At 37.0% G+C, this 24,506-nt stretch overlaps 1 protein-coding gene across 1 annotated transcript; it reads left to right on the top strand.

Annotated features, from left to right (window-relative positions):
• The first annotated feature begins 24 nt into the window (after positions 1–24).
• Positions 25–22,912, top strand: LOC126811367 (fibroblast growth factor receptor substrate 2). Its single transcript, XM_050536935.2, has 2 exons — positions 25–130; positions 14,967–22,912. Exon 2 carries the CDS (start codon positions 14,998–15,000, stop codon positions 16,192–16,194), a length of 1,197 nt encoding a protein of 398 aa, XP_050392892.2. The 5' UTR covers positions 25–130; positions 14,967–14,997; the 3' UTR covers positions 16,195–22,912.
• The last annotated feature ends 1,594 nt before the right edge of the window (positions 22,913–24,506 follow it).

Genomic DNA, 24,506 nt, shown 5'->3' with positions numbered 1-24,506 from the left:
TGATCAGACAGCTGTGGTAGTCACGTGACTTCACATACAATGGCGGCAGTGAGTGTTTTCCTGAAAAATCAACGAATATCCATCGAGTATTGATATACGTTATCTGTGCCCTGAATTCAAAACGAGCATGGTAAGTATGAACTATTTACAACTCTGTGTTTGATTGTAAACCTTGATGTTTATAAATGAGGTGAAATCCTGTTTAAAATGCCGTTATTATTATCGAGGGTTTTGTAGTTTCTGACTATTCATCAGTCAGTGTGTTATGCGAGAGATGTATTCCGCTATACATGTATATAATGTCACACATGACAAACCCGCTGTTGTTTGTTTTTATATGCGTGTGTGTATTTAACGTTAAATAACGGTATTTTTCATTGTCCCAGCTTACGTGAAAAGCAAGGGTTTATCTGATAACGGCTATTACCCAGTCTCGGATGAATACCTCCATATACATGTAATATAATACTCTACATAAAAACCTTGTTGCTTTTATGTTAAATATAAAAAAAATGTACATTTTGTTTTGGATATAATAATATGTTGAAGGTAACAGAATATCGTACATCTTGGCTGAAATATTATCAGAATGACAATAATTATAAAACATGCATTTCATTATGTAACTTGCAAGACCTAGATCGGCTTATATGTTGTTTTTTGGGGGGCTTCAAATGCTATATAAAATTATTATTTAGACATTTATACACATGGCAAGACTCACTCACTAGACGACCGGATGGCACAGATGTAAACAGATTAAAGTAGATTTAGTGATTTAATTTAAAAATGGACTAGCGAGGCCAAGTCTCGATTAACAAGTAACGTTGCTGTTGCTATGATAGTACACAATTGGGGCTACATCTTCCAACAACACCCATAACTTTGCTCAGTATAAAGTAATTTGAATGAAATTTTCAACTTATTCCATTTTCATTATCTACTTTTTAACTATTATAGCGAGAACTGTGAGCACTTTATCTAAATCCTACATACATGATATGCATCTTTAAATTAAAAAAAAAGAAGAATTTTTTAACATGATTAAGTTACAGGAATATAGGCGTAGATTTCGACAGGACTCAATAACTTAATAATAATTACTTGCCCAAAATATTTATTATTTTGGTCCCTTTTTGTTCCAAAACGTGTGTATCCCTGAATAAGATTGTGGGGACTCAAGTCCTTCTAAAGACCAGCCTAATAGGCTTATAAAATGGATTGATGTTTTATTTTAATTAGTGATTTTTGACTTATTTAGTTTGATTTTTTTACTTAAAGATACATTATGGGAGATTCAGTAACGAGTTGGCAGTTCTCACTATAATAGTTAAAAACTAGATACTGTAAAGGCAATTTACTAAAAATTTCATTCAAATTGATCCACTATGAACAGAAAACTAAGCGATTGAAATTTTTGCCTAGCCTCGGTCATCATTACTAAAGTCAGTACGAAAAACAGCATAGTCTCGATTATCTATTTAATCGTTAAATGAGAAGGAAAGTTATGCAGTAAATCGGTTCACAATCCACTTAAGATCGCAGGCTAGCGATGCCATCTAGAGTTGATTATGGTCTGGATAAGTTAATTAATGTCTAACTAATAATTTAGATAACATTTCAGGCCTAAAGAAAGACCTGCAATAAGCAGATTTAGCTCTTGCATAATGTATGTTTAATTGTTGGGTTGTTGATCATCGTATGGTCCGTCATGAGTCCAGTGGCGTGTATGTGACAAGAAGGATCCCCTCTCCCCTTTGTTTCTCCCCACTGCTAAAGACCCCTACGAGGTAGGCAATTTAGGGGGGGTTGGATGGCTGAATGGTTAGCGTGCGCGCGCTGTATCATAAAGTCTGTCATTGAGTCGACTGGCGTGGTTTCGAATCCCCGGATGTACGTGACAAGGAGTAGGGGCGCCTGTCCAACCTCGTGGGTTTTCTCCGGGTCCTCCGTTTTCCTCCCACTGCTAAAGACCCCTACGCGCAAGCGAATTATTGAAATAAAATTAAACCATATGTTATTCCCGAAATGACCTAGTTTGTGTCGAGTGGACGTTAAACCCCATTTCTCTCTCTATCTCTCTAGCTAATTTAGTAATGATTGAAATAAGATTGAACCATGTGTTAGTCCTGAAATGTCATTTCCCATTTCTCTTTCTCTCTGTCTGGGAAGCCACGGTGGCTAAGTGTGTAAGACGCTGGCTCGCTAGCTTGGAGGTCGCGTGTTCGATCCTTGCATTGCCCGAGTAAGTTTATCATGATTTTCTGATGTGGTTTCCCCGTTTCAGTGGTGCAGGATGGAGGGCCTGACAAGGACAGCTGTCAAGTCATTCGGATGGGAGGAAAAACCGAGGTCCTGTGTATACATTGCCATGCATGTTAAAGATCCCTTGGCAGTTGGAATTCGATATAATAGTAGGCCATAGTGCCGCTGCCCAGGCAAATTTCCCTCATAGCACACTGTATGGCGTATGCTCGTCTTCATTAGCTCAGTAGGGGCAGAACAGTAGGATGTTAAACCCCATTTCATTTCATTTCATTTCAAAGAAAGTCTGATTTTGATAATGTAAAAGAAATGTTTTTTTTAACGTCCTACTGTTCTGCACTGACTGGGCTAATGAAGACGGGCATACCGTGTACTATGTGGGTGAGTTTGCCCAACAACAGAGCTACAGTCTACTCTTATATCAATGGTTATAGTAGCAATGATCCATTGACAGCAATCTACTTATTGGTATATTGATAGTAAATGGAAAATCAAGTAACTTCACCGGCCTGTGCGTTGGAATGTCCACAAATCAATCCAGAATAAATTAAACCCCATTTCAATTTAATTCATCTCTCTCTCCAACTTCATTAGTTGGCGTGCACGTAGACGAACTCTTAGCATTTGGAATTCGATATAAGAGTAGGCCATAGCACTGTTTTCCTGGCATGTGGTCAGGTCTAAATATTAAGGCCACCTGCAGATTTCGTCAAGGTTGCGAGATTTAAACAGGGTTGACGTGATTGTTTATGAGATTGTGGGTTAGAATAAGGGTTAGCACTAGCCCTGTTTACATCTTGTGACCTTGACGAATTAATCTACAGGTGGCCTTAATATTTAGAAGGGGGGTTGGATGGCTGAATGGTTAGCATGCGCGGCTGTATCATAAAGTCTGTCATTGAGTCGACTGGCGTGGTTTCGAATCCCCGGTTGTACGTGACAAGGAGTAGGGTCACCTGTCCAACCTCGTGGGTTTTCTCTGGGTCCTCCGGTTTCTTCCCACTGCTAAAAGACCCCTATGCGCAAGCGAATTATTGAAATAAAATTAAACCATATGTTAGTCCCAAAATGACCTAGTTTGTGGCGAGTGGATGTTAAACCCCATTTCTCTCTCTCTCTAATATTTAGACCTAATCATACATGTAGTATACTGAATGGCGTATGCCTGTCTTCATTAACCTAGTTAGAGCAGAACAGTACAGGATGTTAATAAACCCCATTTCATTTCATTTTTATTCAGTAAATGTGATTACCTCTAAGTGACACTGATCAGATTTACTTTATCATGAGAAATACGCAATTGACAGACCACGTTCAAATTGCACACCACATGTAACAATTGTCACATGACGAATCCTACATGATCATATATTTCCTTGTAAAATATGTTTTATTTTTGATCCAATTCTAGCATAAAACAGGTAGAATTTACTTTAGATAACCATTTTGGGTGCCCAGTTATGGTGTAAATCTATCTATTAAAGATACATTATGGGAGATTTTTTATAGAGAGTTGGCCATTCTTGCTGTAACAGTTCAAAAGTAGATGATGAAAGAAGAATATATTGAAAATTTCAGTCAAATTACTTTATTCTGAACATAGTTATCATCGTTGTAATATTTGACTAGAAATGGTAGTGAAATGTGCCTTCACCTTGGCCGATCGTTTGATTGACAGGCGTTAACTTTACCTACATATCTCGATTATCAAGTAAAGTTTTCAATGGCATGCGGAAACGCTCTACAGCGGCCTCGCTAAGTACACTCTATCATTTAGCATCGATCTAACTGACGTATTCTCATCAGGGTGCGCCATATTTGAATTTATCAATGAGTGAAATCCTATTTAAATCCGACCTGTAGCCGAGCCATCCATGGGTCTACAGAGTTGATTTTGGGCTTGTTGTTTAAATAAAGATCTAATTTATAATTTCTATAACATCTGAAGCCTAAATTAAGACTTGCAATAATCAGATTTTGCTCTTGCATAATGTATGTTTAATGTTTGGAGGGAGAGAGAAATGGGGTTTAACGTCAACTCGACACAAACTAGATCATTTCGGGACTAACACATGGTTCAATTTTATTTCAATAATTCGCTTGCACGTAGGGGTCTTTAGCAGTGGGAGAAAGCCCAGGTGACTTTATGATACAGCGCGCGCACGTTAACCATTCAGCCATCCAACCCCCCTTTAGCTATTGGTTGTTAATCAGACTATTGACCAGTCATAATTTGGAACAGAAATTTGCTTCCATTACAGCAGTGTTAAGTGGGATTAGCTCTAATCAAACGAAACACTGCGAGGAGTATGAGCGGATTGTAACTTCCTGGATTATGGTTCTTGATAGTACAAAAAATCCAGTTTTTATCTTGTGAACCCTCTAGAGGTCACATTTTTTATTTGATTTTAAAAGACGTTTAAATATATGAGTCTTTCAACCTAATTACGATTGAGTTCAAATTTCGTGAAAATCAGACCCAAACTGCCCGACAAAATGGCTGCTCCTTGTACGCAAATGGTGTAATAGTATGTAATACCAAGGTTGTGGACCCTCTAGAGGTCGGAATTTTTATCTGATTTTGATGAAACTTAAAATATATGTTTATATCCCAGAGATTTCGATTCCTTTAGATATTTGCACATATTGGACCATAACTTCCTGGATTATATCCCCTGATTGTACGAAAAATCCCCTTTTTTTAGCTTGTTTTCTGTCCATCTCATGCAAAATGTGGGCAAGGAGTAGTGAGGTCACCTGTCCAACCTCATGGGTTTTCTCCAGTTTCCCCCCCCCCACTGCTAAAGACCCTACTGACAAGCAAATTAATGAAATAAAATTTAACCATATATTGTGTTAGTCCTGAAATGACCTAGTTTGTGTCATGGACGTTACACCCCATTTCTCTCTCTCTTTGTCAAAAATTTTGCGTTCATTAGCCCTGGTATTTCATTCCATAGGACATTGAACCAAAGTTCATTCCATTGTCATATTGGCACATCACTTACAATGTATGCTTAATGCTCATAAAATGTGTCGCTTCTCAAGAACACCATGTTCCCGCTCCTTAAAACCGTTCTTGACTTGGACTGGTTTGTCCTCTAAATGTTTACTTTTATTAAAGCAATAAGGTGAATGATCCCGTCGTCTTTAGAGTTATATATGTCAAGAAGGAGAACAGTAGGATGTATGGTGTAAGTCCGTATTCATTAGCCCAGTAGGAGCAGAACAGTAGGACGTTAAATCTCATTTCATTTCTGTCTTCATTTTATTTCAATAATTCCCCATCTCTCTCTCTCTCTCTCTCTCTCCCCTCTCTCTCTCTCTCTCTCTCACTCTCTCTCACAATGTTCTGGGATGGTTGGGTGGCCGAATGTTTTAACATTAGAAGTCTGTTACTGAGTCAAGTTCAACCTCTTGGGCTTTTTCTCTGGGTCCTAGGGTTTCTTCCCACTACGCACTAGTAAATTATCGAAAAAAAATAATTAAATCATGTGTTAGTCCCCCCCCCCTCAAAATGTCTTCATTAGTCCTGTCTTCATTAGTCCTGTCTTCGTTAGTCCTGTCTTCATTAGTTCTGTTTTCGTTAGTCCTGTCTTCGTTAGTTCTGTCTTCATTAGTCCTGTCTTCGTTAGTCCTGTTTTCATTAGTCCTGTCTTCGTTAGTCCTGTTTTCATTAGTCCTGTTGGAGCCGATGTTAAACCCCGTTTCATTTTATTTTCTGGCCATTAATTAAAGTAGCTAATAGCCTGTTCAGACACTTATTTTTAAACCAGTTCATAATCGCTGGGGTTTTTAAGACAGCATCGTGTTGCGTTCACACGTACTATAAGCCAAACCAGTTTAACTATTCTGACCTCTTCGGTCGGAGGTTAGAGTTAACTGCGCATGGGCAGCTTCATATTCTTTATTCGGTTCTCGCACGCTTTCGATAACATTGGCACTGTCTGACCCCAATATTTTCACAGGAATGTAACTAACTGCGTACTGCGCATGCTCGAAGCAAGCTGGAGCTGGGGTTTTTAAGCCAACCCGTTCAGACGGTTAAGATGAACCAGTTTAAAATAAAAAGCCTTCTCGAAGACAGGTCGCGAGCAGGGGTTTTTAAACTGGTTTATTTGCCCCTCATTTGCGTTCAGGCGCTTAAGTTAAACTGGTTTAACGATCCCCAGGGTTTTTAAACCAGTTCAACTTAAGCGTCTGAACGGGCTATAAGTCTCTAACTCAATATCATCCACAGTCTTCGACATTGAAAACACGAATTATTTGTCAATTTAAATTAACATTGATGTTGTGATCTTACCAGGAAAAGATGGGCTTCTGATATCCAATAATTAAGACAAAATAAACATTTTACCATTGGTACACAAATTGTATACCATAATGCGTTTCAGCGCCATTTGTAACAAGGGACTCGAAGAATGAGGCCAGACATATTCCACATGTTATGTCAAACGATGATGCTATATTCTGATATTGAGAGCGCAATAAATACTATCAGTGTAGACTGGAATAACCAGACGCTATAGAGATTGCCATTCGATAGAGACTTTTGACATATTTCGTCGAACATAACTGATTAGAAATTAGAGTAAAAACAGAAACAATTGAATGTAAATCAGTTTTTATACCGGTACATTCATATTACATGATTATATGCATTGCGACCAGTTTGTGTTAATTTCTAGGCCTCAAATATTAGCGATTTACCTCCTATAAGTACTAGGGAACATTTCTTTAAATCAAATTTGTGAGTTGTACCATTTTAGAAGATGTTTTCTGGTTACTTGTATTTCGGCCAAGCAATGTGATTCTTGTCAACAATTTTCATGGCAGACGGATAACCTAAACATAGTATTGATTCACCTACTTCTAAAAATAGACCGATCTGGATGTTTACACAAATACACCTTCCCTCCCCTTTAATGCTGCATATAATGGACTAGTCTAAATGATTCCATTCTGTACACAGTTCCACATGGCTGTGAGATCACTGAGGTTCTCTCATCAGCTGATGAAAGGATATGTGGCCATGTTTTAAACGTTAAAGAACCGGAAACAGGGAAATTAAGTATAATGTAATGTTAGGAAGAAGAGATTATCGTGGTATATAGATATATGTTCTAGAACTAGAACGGATATAAACAGACCTAGAAAGGTAGGATATATTCCAGAATATTTACACCGCTAAAACACCGTCTCATCAGAGTGAAAAAATAAATTGCCTTGCAATGCTAAGTATCAATAGTTCAATATTTTGATCATGCATTTATATGGTTTCCATAATTCAACGAAGATATATACTCTTCAAAAAAAGTAGGGGATATTCAGAAACAATACAAAACTGTGGAAATACACTGCTGTTTTTATTAGAGTTAACCAGTGTATGTTAATAATAGGCCAATTGCCTACACATGAACATCAACTGGACAAATAGCCAAAATTGAAAACTGGACAAATAGCCAACAATATTTTATGAATGAGAGAGAGAAATGGGGTTAAACATAGACTGGGTCATTTTGGCACTAACATATACATGTACAATTTGCTTGCGCGTAGGGCTCTTTAGCAGTAGGAGGAAACCTAAGGCCCTGGATACAACCCACGAGGTTGGACAGCCGACCCTACTCCTTGTCACATACAAGCAGGGAATCGAAACTACGCCACTTGACTCAATGACAGACCTGCTGATATACCTCAACCCCCCCCCCCCAAACTTTTACCAATATCTCTTTGTGTCTTTCAGCAGATATATACAATCTGACTCTAATAGACTCTATACAATCTGACTCTAATAGACTCTATACAATCTGACTTCAATAGACTATATACAATCTGACTTCAATAAACTCTATATAATCTGACTTCAATAGACTTTATACAATCTAACTTCAATAGACTATATATAGGAGATTTTACGTGTGTAATATTTTTAGCTCTTGGAAGATTGGCCTTTATCTTCAGTGTCTTTAACAATGTTTTAAGTATTTTTTTCTTTATAAAAAAGGTATTCTTGAATGCCACTCTAGTTGTAAGTTGCAAACTGTAACATTTGTAATAAATTACTGATTTTAAATCATGTCTCAATAATTTTGTTGCTCTATTGAAGATGTATATCAGTAATTTATTACAAATGTTACAGTTTGCAACTTACAACTAGAGTGGCATTCAAGAATACCTTTTTTATAAAGAAAACTGCTCTGTAGCAGACGAGGAATTAAATTCCCACACGGTCCAGTCAACCGTTGTATGTAAAATTATAAACCAAGATGTATTGCCGTGTAAAGCCGTTTTTATAGGCCCACATTGAAATGTGGACGTATATTGTTGTCACCCCCGTCCGGCTGGCCGGCCGGCGTCCACAATTGCTTGTGGACGCTCTAGAGGCTAAAGTTAATATCCGATTGACTTTAAATTTATACACGGTGTTTAAGATCATCAGATTTCCGATAATTACTGCCAGAGTTATGGCCCTTGATCACTTTGAAAAATCTTATGGACACTCTAGAGGCCACAGTTATCATCTGATTGGTTTTATATTCATACACCATGTTTACTCCTATATAATCGTTTCGACGTTGCGACGAACAAGTATATTGATTTTCCATGAATTTTGATAACTTGAACAGCTAAATCCATGATATTACATGTTTTGTATACTATACGTTAGCATGGGCCAAAAAAATTCCAATGATTTTCTGATAATTACTTAATGAGTTGTTACTCTTAATCAGATTTCAGTGTATTATAAATGTTTTATTACCAACAAAAGTAAATAATATTTGACAACTCTTTGTTGACTGCCCCGAAGTTTTAGCTGCTGTGGGCATATGTTTCGTTGCTTGGCAACCTATCTTATATGTTTTGTTTTAATTCTACTGAAACAATAAATAAATAACAGGAAATACAGCCTTAGAGAACATAACATGTTTGATCTAGGTCACAAGTTATTGATCAGGATACAAATAAATATATCAAAATTTTCTAAAATTATCAAAAAAAAGATAATAATCAATTTGTATAGCACTGAGTGCTCCAGCTAACAAGCTGCTCCACCATGTTCTTCACAATCAAAATACCGGTACATACAATGTAAAACAAATAGTTCTAAAACATTAAAATGTCAACATGTTTATAGTTTAAAAGCATGTTTAAAAAGTTTGGTTTTAAGATCCTTTTTAAAAACAGCAACATTAGTAGAATTTTTTTTACATCACTAGGTAATTAATTCCACAGGTTGGCAGAGGCGTAAACAAAAGCCCGTTCACCAGTTTTAGTTTTTACTGTAGGAACATGAAATAAATTTTTTATCAGCAGAGTGTGGGTCCCAACATGGTTTATACAGGGTTAAAGGGTGTATTATGGAAGATTAGATAACGAGCTGGCAGTTCTTACTATAATAATAGTTAAAAACTAGATAATGTAATGGGAATATGCTGAAAATTTCAGTCAGTTTCGTCCACTCTGAACCTAGCTTCGATCATCATTACTAAAGTTGGTACACTAGAAAACGTAGTCTCGATTTGAGTGTGTTTATGTCATGGCCTCTGATTGGACAATGCTAATGTTCAACAGTTTGTGTTAACGGGAGATAACGTACCTATCTAACAAATCTTTCAACGGCTAGATGCAGTCATTGTTGTTTGTATTTTAGAGGAGCGCCGAAAAAAGCTCGCCTTAATGAACAAATTGAAAAAATCACTTCCCTAAAGAAGCTCTCCCAGTTTCGATAATAAGAGTGATTTTAGAAATTAGGGAGAATGATCTGATATTAAGGAGAGTGATTAGTTGAGTGTATGAGAAATGGTTCTGAAGATCAATAACTGCATGTTAGCAGGGTCATACCTGGTTTCATAAATGATAATAAACCACCCATGACTTTGTAAAGGAGAGCGATTTTCAATTTTAAGGAGAGGGAAAAAAAACTCCCCTCAGTCGACATTCAGGTGAGTGACAAGTGCTCAAGAGCGATCGCTCGCCTTAAAAAACAATGACTGTAGATGTTGTAAAACTCACTGTCAATCTTTCAGGAACATGCGTTTAACCTGATGCTTCTAGTCTAGCGGATGCACAAATTTAGCGTCTGGCTAAAAACAAAGTAAGTTTAAGACTAAAAAGGGCTGTCAAACTAAAAAAAAGGGCCACCAAACTACATGTACATGTACGTAAGAACATTAATAGGGTCACCTATAAAGTCCATCTTAGAATGTACCGTTTGATCATAACGTCTGTCATTGAGTCAAGTGGCGTGGTTTCGATTCCCCGCTTGTATGTAACAAGAAGTAGGGTCACCTGTCCAATCCCATGGGTTTTCTCGGGGTTCTCCGGTATCCTCCCACTGCAAATAAGGACCCCTATACACGCTAGCAAATTCTTGAAATAAGATTGAACCCTGTGTTAGTCCCGAAATGACCTAGTTTGTGTCGAGTGGACATTAAACCCCATCTCTGTCTCTGTCTCTCTGAATGTACCTAAGGACAACAAACTGTATGTAGTGTAATGTCAGCTTATTGACAATGTTTGAATTGTAATGACCTTGACCAGCTGACCTTCATCTAGCATTCGATCAATTACCAACAACAATCTCTTTTAAATGTCATATTTAATCATCTGTCATATGAACACAATAACGGTCTGACCTGATACCCATACTTCTATAATAATTAAAATGAAGGTCGCTTAGTGAGGTCCCAGTTTGACTGAGTAAGTTCCTTGAGATTTTTAGCGTGGTTTTCTCCTTGTTATTGGTGCAGGAGAGAAGGCCTTGCAGGATGGGACGGAATACTGAAATTCTGTGTACACATTGGCGTGTATCTAAGAGAGAGAGAGAGAGAGAGATGGGGAATTATGTAAATAAAATTAAACCACATGTTAAGTCCCGAAATGACCTAGTCTGTGTCGAGTGGACGTTAAACCCCATCTCTGTCTCTCTCTCTCTCTCTCTCTTTGCAAAAAAGACCTTATGTCACCTGAGCTGGTATAAAAAGTTAGAGCATTGAACGATTGGTTTAAATGAAGACACATAATTACTGAGAAATATTACAGAGAGAGAAATGAGGTTTAATGTCCACTCCACACAAACTAGGTCATTTTGGGACTAACATATGGTTCAATTGTATAGCAGTGGGAGGAAACCGGAGGACCTGAAGAAAACCATTGAGGTTGGACAGACGACCCTAATCCTTGTTTCCGTACAAGCAGAACAGTCGGACGTTAAACACCATTTCATTTCTGCATTGGCTGAGAAAGTACATCGGGATTTTCCGACGTGTTTTCCCCTTGTCTGTGGTGAAGGACTGAGGGCCTGACAAGGACAGCTGTCTAGTTGTTCGGATGGGACAAAAAAAACAACAGAGGTCCCGTGCACATTGGCGTGCACGTAAAAGATTCCTTGGTAGTTGGAATTCGATACAAGAGTAGGCCATAGTGCCGCTGCCGGGGCAACAATTTCCCTCATAGCACACTGTATGGCATATGCCTGTCTCTATTGTCCCAGTCGGAGCAGAACAGTAGGACGTTAAAGCGATAATTTCATATTTTCTAAGAAAGTCAAAACATAATTATTTCTATGTCTTTTGCTCAATAGGTTGTCAACTCACTATTATACGATCATAGGTGTTATTCTCCCACTTAAAAATCCTTTGAACCCGGAAATAATAAAACAATTACCTCCCTTGTTTTTCTATTCCCCCCATTGAATAGCTATCTTCAAACGTTTGAATTTGAAGTTGAAAATGATATATTTGCCAATTTCTCAACTGGAAATAGTGAAATATAGGATTAATAGGATTATTCTTTAACAAGGTAGGACTGTTTATAGATACCATCTATTTTAAGGCTTTATTTTAATAAATTTTAAAAATATAACTTAAAAATATGAAATTGCAACTTTAAACCCCATTTCATTTCTTCACAATCTGATTGAATCCAAATCAGAACACTACAATAACCCTAACCCTAACCCTTGTATCAACCGTTGATAATTAGACGTTGTTTCCTAAATAAAATGTTGAATGACCAATTTACTTTGGTTAAGCCGTAAAAAGTAAATTAGATACTGCTGAACGATCAGCGACGAGAGTAATTTAACATTTTCTACAGATCACATTTCACAATTATTGGCAAAAAAAAAATATTTTATGGTGATTGATATCCTCACTGGTCTAATACATGATCTATTTGTGTATCGCACACTTATTTATAGTAACATGTTGGGTATATCACGGTTATATTTGGTAACAAACAGCAATAAATGACAAATTAAGACTATTCTTGTCTATTAACTAGATTATTGCACAGCTTGCTGTAGATAAATTAATAGTATCCATATTTGGTCATAGAAAGGTGGTAATGAATTATTGAGAGAGAGAGAGAGAGAGAGAGAGTTTAGCTTCCACTCAACGCAAACCAGGGTAAAGCATCCCTCATTGCACACTGTCTGCTTGATGTAAGCCCAGTTGATGCAGAACAGTTAAAGGGCGGATGACTCTATTGTTTGGAACCTTAAATGATCCTAAAAGCACATATTAAAGCAGCTAAGTCTCTAACTCAATATCATCCAAAGTCTTACACGTTGAAAACACGAATTATTTGTCAATTCAAATCAACATTGATGTTGTGATCTTACCGGGAAATGGTAGGCTTCTGATATCCAATATTTAAGACAAAATAAACATTTTACCATTGGTACAGGAATCGTGTACCATAATTCGTTTCAGTGTCACTTGTAACAAGTGACCAGAATGAACGAGGCTAGACATATTCGACAACTCATGTCAACCGGTGATACAATTCTTATCTGGAGAGCATGCGCAATAGACTGGAATAACCAGACGCTAGAAATTGGCATTTGGTTGAGACTCATGCCGTATTTCGCTGGACATAACTGATTTGAAATAAGAGTAAAAACGGAAACAATTGAATGTAAATCAGTTTATATACAATCAAATTACATTATTATATGCGTTGTGACCCATTTCGGTCTATGTCGAGGTGCCAAATATTAGCGATTTAGCTCCTTTAATGTAATATGAATGTATGTAAAGTGACTTATATTCAATTTTTGAAGACTATATTGTAATTTCTAATCAATTATGTTTGGTGAAATAGGCGAACAGTCCAAACTGACAGACAGTCTTTAACGCTTTCGTCGTCCGTTCTAAACGTTTCTTTTATTATTATTTTATCATTTGTGAATCAGCCATTACTATTTACTGTCGCATTGTAATTTAGGATATGGTTTTCTTTCTTCATTGGGGGGTGGATGGCCGAATGGTTAGCACGTGCTTGTTGTATCATGCGGCCTGTCATTGAGTCAACTGGTGTGGTTTCGAATCCCCGGTTGTACGTGACAAGGAGTAGGGTCGTTTGTCCAACCTCGTGGGTTTACTCTGGGTCCTCTGGTTTCCTTCCACTGCTAAAGACCCCTAAGCACAAGCGAATTATTGAAATAAAATTCAACCATATGTTAGTTCCGAAATCACCTATGTTGGTGTCGAGTGGAGGTTAAACCCAATTTCTCTCTCTCTCTCTCTCTCTCTATGTTCATTGTATCTTTAAATATTGGATATTGGGTTGCTATAGTTTCATGGCAAGATAACAACATCAATATTGATTGAAATCGACCAATATTGAATTTTAATTTGTGTTTTTAATTTCGAATATTATGGAAAATATTGAGTTAGAGATTTAGCTAGTTTAATTTAGGACATCTAAATGGCTAGAAAATAAAATAGAGACAGAGAGAGAGAAATGGGGTTTAACGTCCTCTCGACACAAACTAGGTCATTTCGGGACTAACATATGGTTTAATTTTATTTACATAATTCGCTTGCGCGTATGGGTCTTTAGCAGTGGGAGGAAACCGGAGGACCCGGAGAAAACCCACGAGGTTGGACAGGCGACCCTACTCCTTGCCACGTACAACCGGGGATTCGAAACCACGCCAGTCAACTCAATGACAGACTTTATGATACAGCGCGCGCACGCTAACCATTCAGCCATCCAACCCCCCAGAAAATAAAATGAAACGGGGTTTAACATCCTAATTATCGGCTCCAACAGGACTAACGAAGACAGGACTAACGAAGACAGGACTAATGAAGACAGGACTAACGAAGACAGGACTAATGAAGACAGGACTAACGAAGACAGGACTAACAAAGACAGGACTAATGAAATTAAATGGGGTTTAACGTTCTACTGTTCTGCTCCCACTGGGCTAATGAAGACATTTTGGGGGGGGGGGGGACTAACACATGATTTAAAAATTTTTTTCAATAATTTACTAGTGCGTAGTGGGAAGAAACCCTAGGACCCAGAGAAAAAGCCCAAGAGGTTGAACTTGACTCAGTAACAGACTTCTAATGTTAAAACATTCGGCCACCCAACCATCCCAGAACATTGAGAGAGAGAGAGAGAAATGGAGAATTATTGAAATAAAATTAAACCACATGTTAGTCTTGAAATGACCTAGTCTGTGTTGAGTGGACATTAAACCCCATCTCTCTCTCTCTCTCTCTCTTTACAAAATTTACCTTATGTGACCCTGCATGATGTAGGCCTGTCTTCATTATCTCAGCTTATTGACCCTATTTTCCCAGCTGACTTCAACTTCTGGCGACCTAATTCTGTGATAAGCAAAATTTTGAAATAGCATCCCTGGTTAAACCCCATTTTATTTCTATATTTATGTTTTTCAGGCATGAAGCGAGAAGGTAGATAACAGTTATCATGGGCTGTAGCTTTGCTAGAAGTTTGAATAGCGAAATCAACGCTCACGTCTTTCGAGTTTACAACGTCGACGAGCGTGGATCGGAGCTCAGCCCGGGAAAGATCGAAATCGGAGACACAGATTTGATTCTTTATCAGAAAGGAAAAGAACCAATCATTTGGCCTCTGAGATGCCTGAGACGCTATGGTTTTGATGCAGAATTATTTTCGTTTGAGAGTGGGCGAAGATGTCCGACGGGACCTGGAATTTACGCGTTCAAATGTCGGAATGCGGAGGCATTGTTTAACATGGTACAGGAATGCATATTACGGGCAGGTCAGGAGGATCATACTCGTGTTAGTCATAATATATTCACAGGATCGAGTCGACCGAATAGTCGACCGCATTCCCTGACGGAAACACACGAAACGTATGGCATAATGGTAAACGGTCGGAATAATTCATTCAGTGGAAGTCTGGGTAATGCCCAGCTTTACGTTAATGGTGATATCGTACAGCGGAACTCTCACGAGTATATTAATACTAATACTGGTGGTCTTAGTAACGGCTTGGATCAAACCTCTGCTCTCATTGATTTCCTGCACAACCCAAATTTGGCTCCATCCCAGGAACCACAGGTCAACTACGCGGAGCTAGATTTGCCACGCAGCACTGAGAATCTTTGCGAGGAAAATAACCGAGCCGGTGGACGATTGGTTAGTGAAACAAACAGTACAGGTGGTTTAGGGGTCGTTAGTGAGGACGTTGTGTTAGTCTCGATGGATTCAGACGTTTTCTTGGAAGGACTTTCTGAAGCAGCTGCGTGTCCAGAATATATAAACATTGCCCCAGAAGGTGCTCAAGGAGGGGCTGGGGCACGGGACTCGACGATTCTCAAGAGGGATCATAATTATGCCAATTTAACTTTAAACGGGGAAGTGATCGCAAATAATAATAACGAAGATACGCTTGTCAATTATATTCAGTTGGATTTGAAAAACCAAACGTCAGATAATCCGTCACCATGCCAGAGTATTTCCCCGACATCCCCCGTGAGTTTTAGTTCGCTACCAGAATCTCCAAGTAAAAAGACAGAAAGTTACGCCATGATCGACTTTGATCGCATGGCTGCGTTGACAAGAAAAAATAATGATCAAGCTGCTGGCCCCAACGATCGGAAGACCCGACATAACAGCACTATCGGGGACATTATGTAGAATATTTGACTGTGAAATATATAAATGTACAGAATCATGTATTCAAACATTAAATTGGAACAATTCGGAACAATTTTGAACAATTTTGACTAATTTAAGGGGATATTATGAACAAACTTGAACATAAGACAGATACCTGTCGCAGATTTTGTCATACACAAATTATCATACAACGTTTATATTATAATAGGAGCCACAGTGCCTAAGTGGGTAAGACGCTGGCTGGCTAGCCTGGATGTCCGTGTTTGATCCCTGCATTGACATCGGGATTTTCCAGCGTGGTTCCCCCTTGTCAGTGGTGCAGGAAAGAGGGCTCGACAAGGACAGCTATCTAGTCGTTTGGATGGGACAAAAAAAAAAACGAGGTCCCGTGTATACAATAGTTTGCACATAAAAGATCCTTGGCAGTTAGAATTCGATATAAGAGTATACCATAGGCAAAATTTCCCTCATAGCACACTGTATGGGTTATGCCCGTCTTCATTTGCCCAGTTGGACGTTAAACCCCATTTCATTTCATTTTATTTCTATTATAATATAAACGTGTGATAATTTGCTTATGACAAGGTCTGACAGGTGCCTTATGTAGAGGCAAGTTTATTACGTGTTGAATATTTGTAGTAATAGGAAAGTTGAAGAAAAACATCATTATGACTAAAATTATTAATTTGAAAAGTTGAAATTACAGAATCATATAATCTAAATAAGGATGTAATATATTTTGAATGATTTAAGGGGACATTACGATGTATTACAGATTGTATTTAATAGAAAAGTTGAAGAAAAGGCTCATTTATTACCTGGTACTAAAGTTTAAGAAATGTTAATAATTTGAACAGTTTAAATGACAGTGTTTTAGGTGTGTGTAATATAGTGTGAACTATTCAAGGGGATGTTACAAAGTGTTACAGAAGGTTCAGTAATGATTATTTAATATTAAGGATTAATGTGCCGATAGGTTATATCATAAAAAAGTTTCAGAAAAGGGTACTAACATTCAATGATATTAATTTGATCAGTTCAAGAAATGTTGTTAATTTAACAAGTTCGAGAAATGTTACTAATTTGAAAGAAATATTATTTATAAGAAAAGTTCAAAGTTGTGTAATAAGAAATTCACATTATTACTAAAGTTCAAAAAATGTTATTACCGTATTTGACGGGGGTGTAAGTCGATATGCAGTACAAGTCAAATTAATTATAAAAGTTACAGAACCATTATCAATAAGGAATTTCAAGAAATGTTATTAATTTGATTTTCAAGAAATGTTATTTATAAAAGATCAGATATCAATTAGAAAGTTCAAGAACAAGTATTTAGTAAAAAAAAGTTACAGAACAGTTATTGATTAGGAATTTCAAGAAATGTTATTTATAAAAAGAAGAGATATCAATTCGAAAGTTCAAGAACAAGTATTTAGTAAAAAAGTTACAGAAAAGAACAATCTACAAATATTTTTTAAAATTTCAAGAACAGTTATTTTATGAGTTATCAAGATGGACAATTTTTAAATGAGTCAGTCTTTTACTTACATGTATGGGCATTTCTTATCAAAACCTTACAAATAGGATTATAATGGAAAAAATTGTCACACAAAGAATGATTTATTAGTAAAAACTTTAAAATGAAACTAATTTATACGGAAATTTTCAACATACATTTATTATCATTAGGAACGTTAAAGTCAAGATTTTTTATTGTAAAGTTTTAAAAAAAAATGAAGTTCTAAAAGATGCCATTTATAAGGAACGAGTTGAACAAATATAAATCAACTCGGTGAGAATCAGTTGAAGAAAACAACCCTAATTGGTAATGGAGATTGAGATGTGTCCATATATGGAAGAAACGTACGTCGGTATAGGTTGTGATAAATGTATTTAAAGAATTTAATTTTTACCATATATGGAAATTTGTTTTTCATAGGGCTCATTTTTTTAGTATTTTTGTTTCAAAAGAAAAGCGTATAGTTTTTTTTGTGTTTTTTTTTATTTAGCATTAATCTTGTAGAAAAATCTAAGTCATAATATAACAAGACGTTTATTTGTTATAAAGTATTATTTTCTAACAAATTATATACAATTTTTAGTATTATTCTTTAAGTAGAAATTTGTCATAATATTCAATTTGCACTAATGAATTCGAGCACAGGTTTTTTAAAGTTATATTTAGTAATATAGAGATTAGAGGTCCGCATAAAGATGCATTATGTAATAGGTAAATTGAAATTTGTTTTAGCTATGATAAGCCAATACACCGCAGCCATAATAAACAATGTACGCTACATTTTGACAAAACCTCAAACACTCAGCATTTTGCACAGAATGAAGTAATTTGACTGACATTTTCAATATATACATTTTTCATTATCGATTTTTAAATTATTATAGCAAGAACGGCCTGGCCCTGAGTTCACAAAACATTCTCAGACTGAAGACTCAACTTTCAATCACTGTTTATGAGAAATATCTTTAATCCAGAAACACAAAACTTAGCACATAGTATCAGTGTATTTGATACATTAAAACAACAAAAGTTTTATAAAGCGCTATATTTTAGTTCAAATAATGCGAACAATTTTGAGAATATTGGTAAGTTAAGTCTGAGAATGTTTAGTGTACTCTGGACCACCTGTTTATCTGAATCTTACATGATGCATCTTTAAGTATAGCAGTAGAGTTTCGTAGATTTACGTCAAATGAGATATGATATGTTTATGGACAGAATCTCTGAATATTTTTACTTTAATCACATAATTAAAAATGAAATAATGATGATGGTAGAAGTGCCGAGGGAACCAATCTTTTTATTGTTCATTATAACTTTCCGCAATACCATCCTTCTTTTTGTTAGGCATTCTGTATGCATCCTCCCCCCACTGTTTCGAAACATCTATGATGATATATGAAAGGGGAATTTTGCCACTGCAGCAGTTGTTTAGCAATATATTATATAGTGTTACATATACCAGTATACAAACCACATGATTTTCTCGTATTGCCTTCAATTAAATATTTTTCTTTGTGTTATGAACAATTTAATTAAACTACAGATCTGTATAAAATTACGATTGTGGTATGCGTGTCTTTATTAGCCCTGGGTATCACGGTGGCTCAGTGGGTAAGACGCTTGCTCGCTAGCCTGGAGATCGCGGGTTCGATCCCGATGTTAGCCAAGAAAGTTCATCTGGATTTTCTGGCGTACTTTTCCCTTGTCAGTGGTGCAGGACAGAGGGTCTGACAAGGACAGCTGTCTAGTTATTCGGACGGGACAAAAAACCAAGGTCCCATGTAAACATTGGCGTGCACATAAAAGATCTCTTTGCAGTTGGAATTTGATATAAGAGTAGACCATATGCCACTGTCCGGGCTAAATTTCGCTCACAACACACTGTATGGCGTATGCCCGTCTTCATTAACCCAATCGGAGCAGAACAGTAGTACGTTAAACCACATTTCAGTTCATTGAAAGAAGCTCTTCTGGAATTTTGATAGAAGTAGGACGTTAAACCACATTTCATTTCATTTCATTGAAAGAAGCTCTTCTGGAATTTTGATAGCAGTAGGATGTTAAAACCACAATTCATTTCATTTCATTTTGTACAGGATCTGTGTTTTAATCTGATTGTGTTGTGAATAATTTGTGTTAATTTTGTATATACAGATTGTGAATAATTGTGTTATGAATAATTTGTGTTAATTTTGTGAATTTTGTGTTTGTCTATATTGACTTGTTTGTATTACATTTCTTGACTAGTGTGTATTAAAGATACATTATGGGAGATTAGATAAAGAGGTGGCAGTTCTCACTATCATAGTTAAAAACTAGATAATGTAAAGGCAATTTGCTGAAAATTTCAGTCAAATTGATCCACTATGAACCGAGAATTAAGCGATTGAATTTTCTGTCTAGCCTCGATCATCATTACTAAAGTATGTACGACAAAACCATAGTCTCGATTATCCATTTAATGATTAAATCATAAATGAAGGTTGAGCAGCAAATCGGATCCTAATCCAATAAACATCGTAGGCTAGCGTTGACATCGAGAGTTGATTATGATCTGGATAAGTTAATTAATGTTTAATTAATAATTTAAATAACACTTCAGGCCAAAAGAAAGACCTGCAATATGCAGAATTAGCTCTAGCATAATGTATGTTTTATGTGTTGGCCACACAAATTTCATTTTCTGTTTGAACTCTTGTTAGAATTTGGCTTCTTATTTCTTCGGGAAAAAAGACTGATTTAAACAACAAAAGTTTTGAAATTTGAACAAAACACAAGAATTGAGTGGGTTATTTATTAAACAAAACCCAGAGAAACTAAATTCTATTATTTTACTATGTAATATATGCCACACCAATTTTACATTTCAGATCTTTGAGAACACCCATCGGTACTAAAATTAATAAGCAATGTTTCGATGATTATGACACTAGTCGTTTGGATGGGATGAAAAACTGAGGTCCTGTGTACAAATTGGCGTGCATGTAAAAGAATCCTTGAAAGTTTAAATTACAAATAAGAGGCGGCCATAGTGCCACTGTCGATACAAATTTTCCATGCGCGTCTTTAGTAGCCCAGTTGGTGCAGAAAAGTAGGATGTTAAACCCCATTTCATTTCTCTCATTTTCATCCAGCAAATTGTCCAAACGTTGCTTTGTATCTTTTTATAACATATTAATGTTTGTCAAAGAAGTAACCTATTACAATGTTGTATCCTGTTTCTTAATGGTTGGGTGGCCGAATGGTTTTAACAAGTGCGTGTGAAATCACAAAGTCTGTCATTGAGTCAAGTGGCGTGGGGTTGATTCCCTGCTTGTTCATGCGAGAAGAAGGAGCAGGGTCGCCTGCCAAATCTTGTGGGTTTCTCCGGGTCCTCCATGCAGGGAATTGAAACCACGCCACTTGACTCAATGACAGACCGTTCCGCCACCCAAATCCCCCATAATAGAATAAAAAACTGTTACCATGACAACCAATAAAACCGAGTCAGAATCTATAAAATACAATAATGCTATATTTCTAATAAATTTCAACAGACATAATATATTAAAGTAGCTAAGTTTCTAACTCATTATCATCCTAAGTCTTACACGTTGAAAACACAAATTATTTGTCATTTCAAATTAATTTGATGTTGTGATCTTACCAGGAAAAGGTATGCTTCTGATATCCAATATTTAAGACAAAATAAACATTTAACCATTGGTACACGAATCGTGTACCATAGTGCGTTTCATCGTCATTTATAACAAGTGACCAGAAAGAACAAGGCTAGACATATTCAACATTTTCCCCGGTAAGATCACAACATCAATGTTGATTTAAATTAACCAATAATTTGTGTTTTCAATGTCGAAGACTTTGGATGATTTTAAGTTAGAGACTTAGCTACTTTATATAGCCGTGTGGAAATTTATGCCCCTTCCCAATCAACCTGAAAATTGTCTCTGGTCTTTCTTACACTGCATTATTTTGTTTTCAATTTCTTGTGTTATTTCTGCCATTTTAAATGTTGTTTTATTTCTGCCATTTTAAACATTGTTTTCGTCCACAATATTTTATATTTGCATTTAAATGAAGAATGACATATTTTTAATTTTTGTATATTTTTATTTTCAAGCCTGTTACAGTCATTGGTTGTTATGATCAGCATATTGAACAATAGCTATCTATTTATGTTTTATATTGACCAATAGTTATTGCTGTCTCTTGTCTATATGTATGTTCCTTTGCAATAAAAGCTCTTTTGATTGGTCAGTGACAAAAACCATCACATCGTCTTTTGTGGTCTGTAAATTTCTCCTCTTGTCAAGTTTCATTGCAAGTCAGTTATAAATGATGTCACGGTTTGAGTCGGTACCTGATTAGGCTTGGTTCTCGGACTTAAGCAAGGTACCAACTGAAACTTGGTACCAAGTCAAGCTGTGATACCGGTTATGACTGGCAATTAGATATGGTGTCACGGTTTGGCTCGGTCCCTGCTTAGGCATGTTTTCCGGTGCCTGGAACTCAAATCATTACATAATGCAAGGTACCAATCCAAGCAAGGTACCACATCAAAGTGTGACATCAGAATAAGTCATGAAAGAGATTAATTCACAAATTAGATATGGTGTAACAGTTTGGCTTGGTACCAGATTTGGTATGGTTCCCTGAGCCTGGGACTCAAGCCATTACATAATGCAAGATACCAAACCAAACAAGGTACCATGACATTAATTTAATTTATAAATTAGATACGGTGTCAAGGTTTGGCTCGGTACCTGGTTAGGCATGGTTTCCAGAGTATGGGACTCAACTCCTCACATATACAAGGTACCGACCCAAACGAGGTACCAAATCTAACTGTGACATCTTAATAAGACATTAAAGAAACTAATTTATAAATTTGATTCAATGTCATGTTCTGGCTCGGTACCTGATTAGGCATGGTTCCCGGTGGCTGGAACTTTAATCATTACATAATGTAAGGTACCAACCTAAATCAGGTACCAAATCAAACCTAAATGAGATTAATTTATACATTTAATGGTAAGATGTTGTTGTTATGTGTTTATCGAGTTTGTTTTTGTTGTTATATGACGTGCCATCTTTTAAAATCTTTCGAAATATTTGAAAGAATTGTTTAGTTTTAGATAATAGAATGCCATATGTATATTTTTTCGATTCTATGAAAAATCATCTCGGCTTAATAAAGTGATATAAAACCTATCATTGGTTCAATTCATTGGATAGCTAACACACCCATCCTTGGTTCAATTGATCTGATAGGTAACACACCCATCCTTGGTTCAGTTCATTTGATCAGTAACACACCCATCCTTGGTTCAATTGATATGATAGCTAACACACCCATCCTTGGTTCAATTGATATGATAGCTAACACACCCATCCTTTGTTTAATTCATATGATAAGTAACACACCTATCCTTGGTTCAGTTCATCGGATAGCTAACACACCCATCCTTGGTTCAGTTCATTTGATCAGTAACACACCCAGCCTTGCCGTCCTTGGTTCAGTTCATCGGATAGCTAACACACCTATCCTTGGTTCAATTCATCTGATAGCTAACACACCCATCCTTGGTTCAGTTCATTTGATCAGTAACACACCCAGCCTTGGTTCAATTCATCTGATCAGTAACACACCCATCCTTGCCGTCCTTGGTTCAATTCATCTGATCAGTAACACACCCATCATTGGTTCAATTCATCTGATAGCTAACACACCCATCCTTGGTTCAATTCATCTGATAGCTAACATACACTCATGTTTGGTTCAATTCGTTTGGGGGATTGGCTGGTTGAACGCGCGTGCTTTAGATCATAAGGCCTGTCATTGAGTCAAGTGACATGGTTTCAATTCCCAGCTTGTCCGAGGCAAGGAGTAGGGTCGCCGTTTCAACCTTGTGGATTTTCTCCAGGTCCTCCATTTCCCTCTCACTGCTCAAGACCCCTATGTGCAAGCAAATTATTGAAATACAATTGAACTATATGTTAGTCCCGAAATGACCTAGTTTGTGTCAAGTGGCCGTTAAACCACTCTTTGTTCAATTCATCTGGCACTACATGGCATACGAAATGAAATGGGGTTTAATGTCCTAACCATTGGAATATTTGTAGGGGGGAGGGCCCCCGGAGATTTTCAATGTCTTGGCGCCTCTGCTATAATCTGCTTCAGCGACTACTCCTTGTCTACTCTGTGCCACGAGTGAAGTGAGGTGAGGCGATGAGCAGTGTAATTTTCCACACCGACTGGGTTTTTTATTTTGAATACCCATTGTCAAGGGTTCTTTTACGTGCACGCCAACATGAATACAGACCTTGTCTTTTATAAAGCTGTCAATATTTACACGTTACTTAGGAATTAGTGCTCTCGTACGTGATTGGGTGAGGCCAAATGTCAAAATGGCGCCAAAAAGTTTCCCAAGGGGTGAAGATGGCAAATGAAGGCGGGACAGTAGACTATGAGGAGAGAGAGAAATGGGGTTTAACGTCCACTTCACACAAACTAGGTAATCTCGGGACTAACACATGGTTCAATTTTATTTCCATAATTCGATTGCGCGTAGGGGTTTTTAGCAGTGGGAGGAAACTGGAGGACCCAGAGAAAACCCATGAGGTTGGACAGGCGACCCTACTCCTTGTCACGTACAACCGGGGAATCAAAACTACGCCAGTTGACTCAATGACAGACTTTATGGTACAGCGCGCACATGCTAACCATTCAGCCATCCAACCCCCCAGACTATGAGGAAAAATTTTGCATAGACAAATGCGTGTACCTAGACCTGTTATTTGTCCT

This window comes from Patella vulgata, chromosome 2, assembly GCF_932274485.2.
Source record: "Patella vulgata chromosome 2, xgPatVulg1.2, whole genome shotgun sequence".
Lineage (NCBI taxonomy): Eukaryota > Metazoa > Mollusca > Gastropoda > Patellidae > Patella > Patella vulgata.
This window is presented reverse-complemented; position numbering and strand designations above follow the sequence as displayed.

Coding starts and splice junctions, on each gene's coding strand:
- LOC126811367 (XM_050536935.2), top strand. CDS start 14,998: ATGGGCTGTAGCTTTGCTAGAAGTTTGAATAGCGAAATCAACGCTCAC.